General features: G+C 46.8%; 1 protein-coding gene across 4 annotated transcripts; it reads left to right on the plus strand.

The window, feature by feature from the left end:
* The first annotated feature begins 1,790 nt into the window (after positions 1 to 1,790).
* LOC128305086 (uncharacterized) lies at positions 1,791 to 14,702 on the plus strand. 4 transcript variants are annotated; one of them, XM_053042379.1, is made up of 8 exons: positions 1,791 to 2,000; positions 7,215 to 7,600; positions 7,852 to 11,963; positions 12,038 to 12,369; positions 12,485 to 13,503; positions 13,587 to 13,784; positions 13,859 to 14,002; positions 14,086 to 14,702. In XM_053042379.1, the coding sequence occupies exons 2-8, from the start codon at positions 7,484 to 7,486 to the stop codon at positions 14,263 to 14,265; spliced, it is 6,102 nt and encodes a 2,033-aa protein (XP_052898339.1). In that variant the 5' UTR covers positions 1,791 to 2,000; positions 7,215 to 7,483; the 3' UTR covers positions 14,266 to 14,702. The 4 variants fall into 4 exon arrangements, with proteins under 4 accessions (XP_052898339.1, XP_052898336.1, XP_052898337.1 ...); XM_053042376.1 differs by having other exon boundaries at positions 1,792 to 2,000; positions 12,038 to 12,408; XM_053042377.1 differs by having other exon boundaries at positions 1,792 to 2,000; positions 7,238 to 7,600; positions 12,038 to 12,408.
* Positions 14,703 to 15,786: the final 1,084 nt, after the last annotated feature.

A 15,786-nucleotide genomic window follows, 5' to 3' on the forward strand; every position in this document is an offset into this window, starting at 1 on the left:
GTGACTGCACGAAAGTTATGAAATCATTACCTTTATTGTTATTAATGGTGACCAATTTGCGAAATGGACGATGCACTGTGCAGTCGGGCGGAACGGATAGACTGCATCCAGGGACGTTCCCTTCTCCTCGTGTGATTGATTTTATTGCTTACTAAAGATGTTATTAATGAACTTTGGAGCTTCGTTCGTTCTGCAACATAAAGAGCTTCGATTTATAGGCAGACTTTGTGCACATCACTCAACGTGATAAAAGACTACGGTTCTCTCTTGGGCAGACACAGAAAAATTCTTCCAAAGTTTGAACATGGAATCTGGATGTCGTGCTGATTAGTTCACCAGTGAGTCATCAAGTGTTGAATATTTGATCGATGGCGTTCTATGAGGTCACACCACATTTGTGCAGCGATGGAGATACACATTCTGCCATTTCTAGCACTTACTGCTGACCTTCCAAAGTGACTCCCAGCTCCAAACCAACCAGTGGATTCAATTCCGCTGACGATGGATTGTGGATTTTCATAACTCAAATCCGTCTCAGGAAATAAAAACCCCAACCCATGCTAATTGTAGAAAACCCATCCACACTAGTGATGGGAAAGATATTTTTTTTTGAATGGAACTGAACCATGATCTTTGTACAACTTCTTGAGGTTGTTGTGCCGATAGAAAAAAAAGGTTCGATCGTTTCCCAAAAGGAACGGCACGAACCTGGTAGGTTCGGAATGAAATTCTCATCACTAATACCACACCCTGAATCGTTCTTTCAAAGCGATCTTTCACGACCGGCTCATACGATCGCTGTTGCGTTTTTTTGCTTACATTTTCAGCCCAACAACAACAAAAAAACCATAAACATAAACTCAAACGATACTATTACTGGGAAGAAACTATGCACAAAATTTGCAAACTCAACGACACCCCAAACCGGCCCCACGTTGATGGACCACGTTTCGGGTTTACCATGGCGTCCCATTCACCGCGAAGTATATAGAAGAGTATGCGTAGCTTACCCCGTCCCCGCTATAGCTTACCCTGTTAGTGGCCAATTTTTTATTTGCTTGCTCCACGTTTGCATTTGTCTGTTCGTGCTAGAACCGGGGCACCGAACGTTTCGTCGGTTTTCGGTTCGGTTGTAGTATTTATAATTTTTCCTCGCAAACACACGTCGGCTTGCGGCTGGCGGTTTTAGGGACACACTTACGCGCTGTGCTGTAGCCGGCAGTCGCGATTCGACCACACTACCGGAACGATCCTGGTCTGGTCCGAGAACAAAAAAAAAACCGGCGTGTCTCTTCTGGCTGATACTGGGTGTGTGTTTGTTCCATGAAACTTTCGACGATCCTCTCCACGATCGGACATTTGTACTAAACGTAATGCACGTAGTGTAATTAATAGAAAGTGTCCAACATACTCGCGCTTAAAACAACATCATGCCAGTGTGTGCTAGTGGTCGTTGTACTAAAAATCCAAGGTGAATACACTTTCCCCCATAGTAAACCGTCAAGGTGGCGTTCTTCAATCCCGGGACATCATATCGCTGACCAGAGCTCCGGATAGCTCGTATTTTCGTCCGTGTTGGTTGTGCAAGTGAGTGAAAAACGCCACTATGTGCGTCAAAAGTGGCGTAAATTTTCTTCCCAACTCGCATCACACCGGGCGAAGGAAAACGAGGTCCGCCATCGACAACGCCAGATCTTCACGATGACAAAGTAAACGAAAACTCTGTTTCGCGAGTGACGTGCGACGGTTCCCGGTCAGTTGTGGGAAACAACACAGCAGTGCAATAAACGGACGGATTTAATATTTAATCTCATCATCGTTCGCGCCGTGTCGGATAAGTGCTTCCGTCTCGAGGATCCCTGCGTGTGGGCAGAACCGTCATCGTGCCGTGTTGGAAGTGACAGTTTTTATTTCTTCTCTGCGTAATATACACTTTTCCTTGCGCGACTCTTTGTCGTTGGTTTGGTGTGCGAGACGGCAAGAAACTGTTCCTTTGGCAAGTGAGTGTTTATTAATTGTGACGTATCAAACGATAGGCGCAGCGTTTGAATTGCTCTTCTCGAACAACGAACAACAACAAGGCAAGGGAGGCTCAAATATCAAAGGCAAGCTCGCTACCGCGGGTACCATGAACTATTCGCAACACGGTCACGATCGCTTTTGAATCATCCATTTTCACGTCCAACGTTTAACCGGCAACCGGTTGTGTGTTTGGGTGGAAGTGATAAATAGCATCTTAGTCACTGTTGCTGCCAGAGACTGTGAATGGTTGTTTTCAAAGTCAGATTTTTTGCGTACTTGTTGTTGTACATACACCTAACCATGCGAATTCAACCGATTTGCCACCGCATTGGCTTGGCTAATTCATCCGCAATGGCAGGCGCCTTCGTGGATAGGCAAAATTATTTTTAAATGCACCATGCTCGTCTGGTGTGCACAGAGCGATCGGACAGGCGAACCTAACACCAAAAACCACAAATGCGCTCGCTGCTGATCGACTTTCCCGGCTTCCGCCATCGGATTCCAGTGTTCCGCATGGTAATTTAAGCGTCATTTATCTCCGCTCACCGTGAGCCGGCACGTTGGGACGTTCCTTTTCTCCAACAAACGCGCAACACACCGGATGCAACGGCTTGTTGGTGATGCATGTTTTGCTGCAAATTCCACGTCGCCTTTCATCTGCAAATCCCCCTTATCCCTTCCTCTTCCTCGCTGGCAGCGCAGTGCGTTCGGTACGGTTTTCCAATTCCCTGGACCTGCATGTCTGCAAGCCCTGCCTGTCGACCCGAGCGTCATGACATCAAATTATATTAATATATTGAACGGAAACGGTAGCCCGTCACGCTTGGGGTTTGAGTAATTGCTCGATGCGTCGTCTGAAATCCCACGAGACGCGTGTAAATCAAAGTCGATTGCGTTTGCAAAACCGGGAAGAATCTGTCGGGTGCGTATGGTGGAGCTCTGCGTCTGTGTTTAGCAAGTTCGGGCCGAAGAAAGTTGCCGGGGAGCAGTGTGGATGTTTACTCTTGGATGGCTATTAACCTCTTTCTAGCATGGGAGGATGTGGATGAACTGCATAAGACTGTGGATTTGCGTAGGAACGTCTCAAGTATCGGTAACGCTGTGCTTGAGATTTGTTGGCCCTTGGACACAATGTGGTGTTTGAGGGGAATAGTTTGTAATATCTGTAGTATTGCCTATTCGTTGACCATAAAGTCAACTCATTATGGAGCTACTGTGTCATTCCCATGACGTGATCAGTCCACTATAGATACTCTATAGAAACTGTTTAATATACTCTATACAGCTAATATAGGAGACTACAGAATCCTTTTTCAGTAAGGAAGAAGCTATTCTGTTGTTATAGTTCCAGTTCGGTCACTAAATGATCCAACATTCGACAGGTAGTTCGCTCATCCTGCCGTTCCAGGTCGCTCCAGTTCGTTGTGACCCAACTCTACTGGACAGGATCCATGTCCATGTATCGATGATAAATTCCTTGGCGCAAGTAGTTTGCTTTTACAACAACATATTAAGTATCTATTAAAGTTTTTCTTCTCTTCTTGTCGCCTAATTGTAACAGGTTATAACAAAATGTCGTATACGAGGAAACTCGACACACCCAACGCACTCTTGTGCTGTTATTTACTACTTTTAGATACAACTATCGTAAAACCTGATGCCCATCACACATTCGAACATCTCCGAAAAAAAAAATCTCCCATGCCAGATACCGGGAAATGAATGTGAAACTGTCAACGCGCAGTACGCCTTGCCTACCCGGAACATCCAGGAACGAACACGATGCGTTTCAGTTTTATGGCGTTCACTTTTCATTTGCCACGTCTCACATGCCGTTCTAATGCATCCAGACGATCCAACTCACGGTTTAATGATGTGATTTTAATTGCCCTCGAACGACCACGTGCAGTGTCCCCCCTGGACAGGCGGGCTAACTAACAAGGTGCAGATACAATAAAGTGTAGTAGCCCCATGGAGGTGGGTCCCCCTTCAAACGCTGGGTTTTGCTCGCACGATTTGATGAGTTTTCGTTTCATTCTCACGTGCATTCCTTGTATGTTTGCCAGCTAATTTCGGTATGCGACAGTCGAAAGGAACCTCATGTTACGTACGGTATCGGGATGAGTTGCACGATCCATAAGGTGAAAAACCAGGTCCAACAAGATTCATGTGCCGCAAGGTTACAAATGTTGGAGTTAGGAACCAATGGCCCTAGATAGTTATTCGTTAAAGGAAATATTATCCTAAATCATCAGATGATTGCAATGTTTCTCTTTCACAACTGCATACATTTATCTGGTTGGGAGAAATATTATTTATATCTTCCGTCTACATCCGGCACATTGAAGTATGTCGAAATTGCACCATCCCTTCGCTCGTAAGAGTCAGCTGAAAATACGTGCAACGCAACAAACTGTGTGCCATCACTAGACCAATTGAGAAATTCCAATCGAACTATTTTAGAATAATAGCACCAATTCTCATCGGACCTTGGTTACTACCCGAGGAATGCATAATTTGTGCAGGGTTGAAACCTACACCAGACACAGTTGTAATCTATCCATTTGCACGTCGGTAATTCCAAAACCTCGGTTGTACCGCATTGCGGTTTGGTGTGTCGAGTGTTGGGGTAAAGATCACGACTAGATCACTGTTTACATGTGCGCAATGAGCTAACCCAGGGTTTAGCAAATAACGATGGGTTTTTGAGAGTAGCTCTAGAGCATGATCGCGGTGATCATTGCAGGAGGGTTAACCAATAAACCAATATCCAATAAACCAGGATAAAATTATTAAATTTTAATACGACCTTATGGTCTTATTTACTACATTTAAAAAAGGGGCAAAATCAAAGAACTAGTGGGAGGTAAATCTGATTCAGACTCATGAAAGAGCATGCACCCTCAACCCCCGATTCATCGGTTGTCAAACTACCATTTTAGTAGTTGGTTCTTGTAACTTCCAGTGAAGAGCCTTGAAAGTTCTACACAGTTTTCGATTTACCTTATCTGAATGGTCTGATAGCTATCAAATCCCGAAAGTCTCATCGCATAGCTGGGCTATTGATGGAGTTGCAACGTCTTTCACATTATAAGCCGTTACATTTGTGAAGCTAACCAATTTTTAGGGTAAAGTAAAATCGTTTGTTGATTGCAACCCCTCTTCCGCATAATTTTTTTTATTTCGCTGGAGAATTTGCCAACCACTGGATGCTAAAGCCGTAAATTTCCTGTAATGCACGAATAGTTTGGTTTACTTGAAGGACATCGAATCATCATCGGCTAAGCGTGATTGAAAGATTCGTGGCCTTCACAGGTGGGGAGCAGCAGAAGAACTCATCAAGTTTGCGCGTGTTTGTGGAAAATGGCGATCAGTTTAATGGATTGTGGTAGTCCAACTTTGTTTGTTTATCTGGCAAACGATTGAGCCGTGTTTCGGTACACGGCCAAACCACGAAGATTTGGGCAAATCATTGAATAAATAAATGGGACGGTCTTCTTAAACTTGGGTGATCTACACGTACCGTCCCTCCGACACACATTCAATTGTGTACTCACAAATTGGAACCATTTATTAGTTGTAAAATCGTTAAACTGTGAATTTATTACGTTATAAAGAGAATGAAAGATATCTAAATTAATTTTCATAAATGATGCATTTAAAATCTCGGTCCACATGCGCCTCACTACCATATGACGGATGTTCGCTCGAAGCGAAAAGGAAATGCATTTTGTGCTGTTTTGTTGTTTGTCTTCCTTCGTCGAGCAAACCAAAACAAGCGCCTTAACAAAACCGGCATTTCTCAGCAAATTGAAAGGCGCAGGGAGAGATTAAATGGAAAAAGTTAACTCGCAGCATAAGCTAAAATCCCTGCATTTAGAAATTTATAATTAAACATTGTCGCCCTCTTTTGCGCGTCGACACCGTCGTTTGTCTCTCTTGTCAGCCGATCTACCGGTGATGTTATACGAAACCGCCTTCTGTTCGTCGGGGTGGGGTTTTTTCGTGTCCCCTTTGCTACAACTCATTGCACGGCAGAGTTTTCCCATGATCATGATGGCCGTGCGTACACCCGCAAATGCAATGTCTTTGCATCTTCGTCTTCTTACCGGTGCTCTGGCAGTAGATATATGAGGAGTTACCGGCCATGTGTGCTACGCACTATGCGTTTACGACGCTTTAGGTATGCACCATCATTTTTACGCTATACATCCCGGATTCTTGCATGTGCTGACGTGCATGATGATGATGAGGATAATTCAGGATATGAAACTGTTATGCCACATACCGATCTGGTCTGGGATAACCGGGTTTCTTGATGCTGGAAACCGTCGGGTCATAAATCAATCCCTGCAAAACGCTTTGCTTGTAGTACATCGAACCCTGTTGAGACAGATGAGGATCGTTTTGTTGCAGCTTCCATTTTTTGTACATTTTGATCGCTTTGTAAGTGGTACAAATATTACTCATAAGACAGAAGCGATTCGCAAAATTAGATGCAAATATAGCACATGTCGCCATTTCAACACAGCAGAGCGAACGAACGCGAGGTCATGCAGATGATTCCACTGGGGTTTACGAAGGTTAAGTTATTAGTCCAAACATACACTGTGCGAAATAAAAATAACACCCCCTTTTTTGGGAATATATTTTAAATTACCAGAAAAAATGTTCTGAATGTAAGTACTATTCAACTTTTTTTTACTACTTTTTAGTATAATTTATACTACTAATTTATACTATAGTACACAGATACAGATGTTCGATATGGCGTTGAGTCAATCGAAACTAACTCCAACTGATAGTGAAAAGAGTTTGTTTTTCGAAAATTGGCATTGCTTGGAAGCAATTGGTTTTGATAACGCACCTTTGAAGAAAATATAAAAAGATGCAGTATTTACTGAGAAATCGGTCGGAATCGGATGTCAAGTACATCGCTTCCATTTTTGCGGAAATCTTTTTTCTTGGGCGGACGAATGGTAAATGTGCTTTTTTTTGGACGAAAAGAAGCTTAACCTTGACGATCTACGACGATTCTCAACCGTGAAATGAACAATGTAACTAGTAATTTAAAATATATTCCCATAAAAGCATAGTATTGCTATTTTTATTTCGCGTAGTGTATACATCATACCGCGTTTTTGCTTCTTTAGCCTTCTTTTGTCACAAAGGAGCTCATAAATTGATGGCAGTTTTTATATTCTTTTCATGGCAGAACTCCACGGGACTAAGGGACACTCGAGCGGCTGATTGATGCTCCCGAAGCAGCAACCCAAATTGACGTAATCGACCGCGCATATCACACAGTACCCCCATATCAGCCAGATCGTACACACACGCACCACCCAGCGCATCCCGGGCACCCTGTCTCAAGTGGCTGCCGGTGTGTGGTTTAATAGAATAATGCACCTCTTTGATTCGTCGAAGGGGAACCCGAGAGAACGACGGATTCGCGTGTAATATGAACCGCCAATCCGATGGTGGTGCCAAAGTGCTTGTGAACGCGTACGTCGGGTGCAGCAGCAGCAGCAGTAAGGCAGAAGCTGGACGGGCCAAGTCGAAGAAGTCGTCGGTGCAGGTAGGTCGAATTATTACAACAACATTACAACGAATCTTTTCAATTTACACTCACTGGATGCAAGCGGGAAATTTGTACCCTGGAGATTTTCTATTTGTATCCCATTTGCTTCCTTCAGATTCCTATAACACACGTTCCATAATGTAACCTCTGTGCAGTATCTTCTGCCCCTACAGAATCGCTCTACCACGCCACTTTATGCGACTTCCTCTTCTCTAATTTCACGTGCACATTCGTTTTGTTATTTTTAGTCCAAAAATGTTCCTGACTCCCGCGGTTCGGCAGCGGCGGGTAGTAACAACGGAGCCAACGGCATTAGCAGTGCTGCTTCGACCACATCGTCTACGGGTGGTGGCGGCTTTCAGTCATTCTTCCGCTGGTTCCGTCGGGATGAGTCACGTGCGCTCGCACGCAGCGCCAGCGGTTCAGCGGTTACGCCGGAACTGCATGACAGAAGTGCTCAGCCACGCCAACAACGTACCCAGCGGTCTACAGTGCAACAGACTAATGCTGGTGGTAGTATAGGACGGAGTTCCTCAACAACCGCGGATACAGCGCCCGGAAGTGGTACGATTGTGAGCCGCCGCACCGTAGACAGTACGAGCAGCAAGAACTCAACCACTACGGCGGGGGATAGTGTTAGTCAGTCGGCAAGCAATGGTACGCACAGTTCATCGCCGAGCCCCGGACCGGTGATTGATTGTAACAATCTTTCGAAGAGTTCGAGCTGTGACAGTATTCTCAGCACAGCTACCAACGGGTTCGCCTTTGTGCCACCGAACTGCTACGAAGCGGTACTCGCGAAAGGTAATTCCGAGATTCGTCGCACGATACAACCGGGCCCGTACACAGATAGTTACAAGCGGCGGTGCTCCGAGCGAGACCGTGCCCGAGAGCTCGATCGTAAATACGAGCTAACGTTGCGCAAAAAGTATCGACTGTTTGCAAGCCTCCGGGATAGTCCGGTTAGAGATCAGCGGGACGCAACTCTAACGCGAGACAACCAGCGTACGGTATACACGGACCTTAGTTTACCGGCGACGAGTGCAACTAAGTCCAGCACATCCTCCACCCTAGAGAACGGAGTTGATCTTCAAGAATTCTCTTCCGTTGGAGAATATTATAAGATCGGCGATCCTTCCGCTCGACGACATCGACGAACGGTGAGTGACAGCTCGAAAGATCGGCGTGCTGGGGCGTATCTGCACGTGAAAGGTAAAAGACGTGCTCCACCGCCGCCACCACTCTCACTCGATCGATCCGATACGGCATCCTCGACAACGAGCACACTCACCCGCTCCTGTACGCCCAACTACCGGACACTCTCACCCGGATCGACACTATCGCGCAAGAAACGGCCTGCACCGGCCCCACCAGTATCTCCAACGACATCCACCCTTAACGAAGCATCTTCCAGCACGAGCCTTCTGGAGGATCGAGAGATCAAAGCGATCATTGAAGGTCGACCACTGTCGCTGCTGGCAAAAGAGCCAACCACCGTACCGGAACCGTCCGCCATCATTATGCCGCTACCGTTCATTAGACCACTTTCGCCGCTGCCCAATATTGCGGAAGAACGTGCACCGCCCGGTGGATTGACGGAGGAGCAAAAGCAACAGCTGATCGATAACATCCGCAAGGTACAATCTGCACCGAAAGCACCGGATATACCAACAACACATACCAACGTGGACGATCCTTGCGATGTGATGAAGATGGAGGAACAGTTTAACCGGGCGAATGGAACCCGGTCCCCAATCCATGACTATCTGTACGCGGAAGCTATTGCCAGTGCTAAATCAAGCAGTGGACAGACGGCTCCGGCACAGCTCCAACCACCAACATCGCCAATCTCCCCGCGCCCATGGTACAAACGGCCAATATCGGGCATCCGGCAGCAGGAAAGCTCGCTACCCTTTAAGCGGGACATTATATTGAAAACGATCGACAAACGGAAAACAGGCAGCGTGAAGCACGCGAAAGAGGCCGCTGACGATCTGCCCGAGGTGGGATATTGTAGGAACTCAATGTTACACCCAGACGCAGCTGCAAACTCCACCAGCAGCCCATCATCTTCCCTTACCGGCGGCGTTGGAAAGTTTAACCTGTTTGCAAAAATTACGGAAAAGTCGGACGATACGAAGAGGCGCGAACGGGATGCGGAAAAGCGACGATCGGCTATCGGAATTCCTAGCATCAGTGAGCTAGATCGGGAGGCGGCTGAAATCGTGCACAACGAGTATCGGTGCAATGGAACCGACTCCAGGACCCAGTCCCTGGAAGGCCAACAATCGAGTGATAAGCAGAAATCAGCCAAAGAATTGATATCAAAGTTTGAAGCGACGAGCGTGCCGGTGGCAGGGAAGGTAACCGTGAGCAGTACGTTCGTCGCGAGAAGAGATTATTTCGGCGTGGATACTTCCACGGTGTCTTCAAAAAGTTCCTCGACGAGTCAAGCAGTTCCCATTAACGCACCGGTTAGTGAGAAACCTCTCACAACGCATCCGCCGACTACGAATGGTCCAGACATCCATGGTCAGTCGGTGGCCACAAACGGGCTAGCGAAAACGGGAAGCGACAAGAATTTGCTGGGCTTGTGGACCTGTCCGTACTGTACGCTGGAGAATCCGAACTGGCGCATCATTTGTGAGGCGTGTGAGCGCATTAAACCTTACGACAGCAAGCTCAGCATTCTCGAGGAACCCCCGCTCAGACCGAACCATCCATTGAAGCGTCCTATTCCCGACGCTAAACGACTGCAGCTGACAGCGAATCAGACGCCATCCGGTATGGTTCAAAATGGCGGCGATGATATGGACAAGAAACCGGAGCGAGTGCTGAAATACGTTATGCCAAAACCAGCACCGGTCACTAACGGTACGCTATTGGTAAGTGGAAACGGTGACGATCGGGCCTCAATGGTGCAGCGAAAGCCTAGCTATGGTCAAACGAAACCACTCGCCTCACCGAAGATGGGCGTTAAAAGTCTACTGAATCGTGCCCCACATCATGATGGCGGCACCAGTGCGTTGTATCGCAACTTTAATGCCATTCCCGAGAGCTACCATAATGGTGCCGCCGCTGGTAACGAGAACACCAATAAGTTTGACGATCAAAAGCTTAAAGAAAGCCACGCTGTTGGCAACGTCGCTCCGCTTGCTTCACCAGAACCTATGACGGACAAGGAAGATGCGGTGTACGGAGTGTTAAATAAACCATACTCGCCGAAAGATCGAGTTAATATTGAAGAAATACGTAATGCACGCATCGCACGCTTCGGGGCAATGGTGGAACCTGAACCCAACCACGAACCGGTACTGGTGGTGAAGGAAGTCATTGTGCCAAAAACCAAAGAACAGCAAGATCAGGAAGCTCTCGAAAAAGAAAAGGAACGCCTGCGAGAGATGATCCGTGCGATGAACGCAAAGGCCCTGGCGGAGAAGTACCCCGTGATACAAAAGCCACCCAGTAACAGTGGTAACAACAATAGCCTTAAGCGGGATTCTCCCTTGGTACAACGAAAAAATGGGCTTACCTCGGGAATTCCCATCAGCACCAAGAGTCTCAGTCCTGTTCCGCCGAGAAAAATGGGAAGTCCTCTACTTGCTCGGAAATCTCCGGTCCCTCTCCCTATATCCGAGGATGTCACGAAAAAGGAACAGGTTGTGATAAGTTTTACACCGACTACGGAGTTAACACCTACATCTTCACCCAACACTGGGGCTATCAGGAAGACATCCTTCCCGAGGCGTACGAGTGATGTCTCGGATGTGAAGTTGCCACCACCGATAGAGGGTAAAATTATCAATCAGGATAGTTTGCGAGGCACGATTCCGGAGACGGTGGTTGAGATGAATCAACAACCACCTGCCACCGGATCCACGCTAGTACTCACCAACGACGTACAGGGTATCCACTACGAACCGATGGATGAGCAACAGTTTGCCCGTGCAGCTAGTGGTGGACAGCGCCATGCTCAAAGTAGCGAGACGAGTTCCATTCCCAGACCTTCCGGTGTTCCACTCTCGCCCCGGCTGCAAGATCGCCACAGAAAGTCCTTGATGGAAAAACAGCAGCAACACGATGAGAAGTTGAAACAATTATCCGTCCAGTTACGTTCGCAGCAGGGTGTTGATCGCTTCCGGAACACCTTACTCTACTCGCCGAATAATATTAGTCGCACTGGCACGTTAGCGTTAAATAAGCTGCTGCGCAATCTGGAACAAGCGATCGGTGAGGGATCCCATGATCGGGCGGCCGAATTGGCAATGGATCTGGCCAAGATGAAAGTATCCCTGTCGGTGACGAGGCAAAGCCCTACACGACCAACTTCCACAACGTCTGGAAGTTTGACTGATATAAGGTAGATGGTTGTAATGTGGGATTGGAGCAAGAGATATCACTAAATTGAGGTTATTGTGTGCTCTTTCTTTGTAGTTTGAATGTGTACATCGATGATAAGGTGTCACACAAGGGACCAATCCGGATGACGTTGGCTGGGTTTGCAACACTAGCCCAGCTGAAAGCAAAGCTATGCAACGAGTACCAGATTCCGGTGGCAGTGCAACGCTGGCGTTGTGATGATCAGCCGCTTGAAGAAGACGCTAGGACGCTCTACGATTACGGTATACAAACGAGCGATCGTACACTGTTCGTCTACATAGTGCAACCACCTGTTCCGACTAGAGATCACAAGCCACCTTTATTACTGCAGCAAAGCTTCAGCAGTGCCGAGATAAAGGTTCTGTCCGTGTCTTCCGAATCGGATGGTGAGCATTCCGATACACAGAACGATGAAACCGTTCTTGGTAAGAGCATCCTTGGGTGACGTCTGATGTGCCTGTAGAGTAGCTAACATTGTCCTGACTTTCATTTCTTACACAGGTGCAACAGCATTACCTACGGCTGCACCCAGAGGATCGGTTATCAAACCCAACAGCGAACCTATTGTGAAGGAATGTACTACCTCCAATAGTGATGCTGGATGGGCCTGTCCTATGTGCACATTAATTAACCCACTCGACCGACCCGGATGTGCGGCATGTTCCGAGGCACGGCCCGTCCGTCATAAAGCTCCCTCTCCGCCCGAACAGATCACTATCACTCCTGAAGATTTGACGCACTTCTTAGATCAGCAACCGCCGCTCGCTCCGGGACGAAAGACGAAAGAACCGACAATGCACGTCCAGCTCAGAAATCCTCCATTAGAGACACGCAACGATCTGAACCGGATCTCTTCGAATCGGAAATCCTCTGACATATTTAACATTTTGCACGAAGAAACCAAAGCGAACACTACGAGTGCGGCTGTAACGGTGGGCAAGCATCCGGCAATGGCGCCACAGTCAGCGTCTCCTCCAGTTCCAAAGCCACGTACCAGTGATCTCATACGACCGGAACACATTCAAGTGCCGGAACAGAACCGTATCGTGATGACAGCGTTGGCAACGCACCGGAGTCCCAACATTACTCGCAGTCAATACCGTGGCGTGGACAACTTCAATCCCAACTCGAGTGGTATGGTTAAACCGGAGCGGCCCATTATAACGACGGCTAGTCCGATCGTGCGGGCGGTACTGTTGAAAGGTTCCTCCGGAGACAAAGCACCAGCAGTACGGTTCGGTCGTAATGGGCTCGCGCTGCCTGAAGACGGGACGGAGGTAACGCCCAATCACTACACGGAGCTAGTCAACCTCGATAATGCGGATCTGATAGCGAACATTGAACCGTTCGAGTGTCCGATCTGTTTCGGTGCGTTTCAACCGTACGAAGGCATCGTGCTGCGGGATTGTCTGCATTCGTTCTGCAAACAGTGTCTGATCAGCACGATCCAGTACAGTGAGGATGCGGCGATACGCTGCCCGTACAGTGACGCCGTCTACAGCTGTGAAAGTGTTATACAGGTAGGTGGCAAAAGGTGGCGGCGGATGAGTGATTATTTGGATGTCATGCTTTACTACAAAAAATTCCAATTTGGTATTTGCAGCAACGCGAAATTAAAGCTCTTGTCAGCAAAGAACTGTACGAGGCACATCTTGCCAAATCGATCCAGCAGGCGGAAAGCACTATCGACAACACGTTTCACTGTCGAACGCCGAACTGTCGCGGTTGGTGCATCTACGAGGATAATGTAAATCAGTTCAAATGTCCCGTCTGTAGGATCGTTAACTGTCTTACCTGTCGGGTAGGTCTTTTGCTTAGTGTGACTCAGTAGGTCAGGATGCATATGAACAGTGTAACAATTGCATCATTACACAGGTTATACATGACGGGCTCGATTGTAAGCAGTACCAGGACCGCATGAACAGTGACTGTGATACTAACATAGACGCGCGACGCACCAAAGCAATGCTGCAGGAGATGATCGAAAAGGGTGAAGCGCTTAACTGTCCCACCTGTCAGGTAAGTTTTGAGGTCTCCGTTTGCACAAAAAGAAATAGTACATTCTGTAACCAATGCTGCTCTTGCAAATCATTCCACTGCAGGTGATAGTGATGAAGAAGTGGGGCTGCGATTGGCTCAAGTGTTCCATGTGCAAAACGGAGATCTGCTGGGTAACGCGCGGTCATCGCTGGGGACCGGCCGGGAAAGGTGACACGACTGGTGGCTGTCGGTGCGGTATAAATGGAATCAAGTGCCATCCAAAGTGTAACTACTGCCATTGACCTAAGAGCTAACAAGACTATCCAATCAGTGATGTTGCACAATATTATGGAAAGGTGTGTAAACTCAGAATCTGATGATCAGTTTGATCGACAATACTACTGTAGGGAAATAGAACCAAATGTATTTTTTAACCATGAACTTAAAAGCAGACAAAGAACGGTAAAACATGTTAAACGACCTAACTCAACAAACGTGTCTTATAGTTGGCAAAGCATGTGCGAGTTGAAGTTACACGAACTTATTACGTAAAGTAGATAGCGAACATGATCGGAATTCCAAATGAACACATTTGTCAGAAGATTTAATCCTACAGCGAGGATATCCGTTATTCGGAGAGAGCATCTTACAGATCTGTATGGAATTTCCTCTTTACTTTAGAATGATTCTTTCTTTGTGCGCAATAGAAGAAATAAAATTTCTTGACAAGTAAAAGGTATATTTCATGCTATTTTACATTTCATAGTTGTTAAATTCTTTTTTTCCGAAAGGACACATGTACCACATCGGGATGCTTTGACACACTTACACAATTGCGGGTTGGTGCATGCTGTTACCGATCTAAGATAGAGTTGGGAGCTTTCGCTTGGTTTGTTGGTAGTTACGCGGCAAGGACCGATGGATAATCTTACCATGGCGGTAGCCCTAGACAGCAACAGTAGACAGTGTAATGCTGTTTTGCAGCTAAACAGTTTGGTTAGGGGAGTGAATTTCTTTAGATTCACTCTCGTAGTCTTACAACCCAAACTAGAGCTCAATGTGGTGTGTGTGCATGTTTCCGCAGCAGTTGAACCCGTCAGGACGAAAAATGGTAAACATATACTTATTCAGCATATTGTTTTCTTTTATTTTTTGGGGTACTCCACTTGGATGCCCATACTGCACGGTGAACTCCCTCAGTCATGTATCCTCAATTCGAACAGATGTCTCAGCAGTACGACCGAGCAGCAAAGCAATAGCCTAACGGTTGTCTATTTAGCATTCCGACGTCTCTGATAGCGAAAGTACAACATGCAAACATAATCAGTACAGTGTCGAATGGTATGGGTTTAACCGTGACTTACCACCTTGATCCTTACGCTAGTGACGAAACTGGAGACAGCACCGAACTATAGCTGCACGGGATGTTGCATGAACGGTGTATTATCGATGAAGGGATATTGGCTGATTGACCCTGCTCCTTCGTAAGCGTTTACGAAACCTGGCTGTGGCGGAGGTGTCTATATCTCTAAAATATTGTGGAGCATTTGCAATCAACCATCATCGCGTACCGGATGATTCAATAGTCAATCGGATCATCCTGCCACGGTTAGGACCTATCTTAAATACCCCTTTTCCAATGTCTTGTGTTGTTTTGTTTTGTTAGAGTATAGTTGTCATAATCGCGTGGCGAAGCGAATAACTTCCCAAGCGATGGATGAAAATACGAAAAAATCCAGAGTTCAATCATTGCTATCATCTAGAGACTGTTCTTATCATATAACGAGTTCAAGTAAAAGGGAGGAGAAGATATACGAAAGAAC

This window comes from Anopheles moucheti, chromosome 3, assembly GCF_943734755.1.
Source record: "Anopheles moucheti chromosome 3, idAnoMoucSN_F20_07, whole genome shotgun sequence".
Lineage (NCBI taxonomy): Eukaryota > Metazoa > Arthropoda > Insecta > Diptera > Culicidae > Anopheles > Anopheles moucheti.

Bases quoted from the DNA above. Each gene is read 5' to 3' on its own strand.
- LOC128305086 (XM_053042376.1), top strand. From the start codon at position 7,484: ATGAACCGCCAATCCGATGGTGGTGCCAAAGTGCTTGTGAACGCGTAC. The intron at 12,409-12,484 runs GTAAGAGCATCC...TTTCTTACACAG, and splicing joins GAACGATGAAACCGTTCTTG to GTGCAACAGCATTACCTACG. The intron at 13,785-13,858 runs GTAGGTCTTTTG...ATCATTACACAG, and splicing joins TTAACTGTCTTACCTGTCGG to GTTATACATGACGGGCTCGA.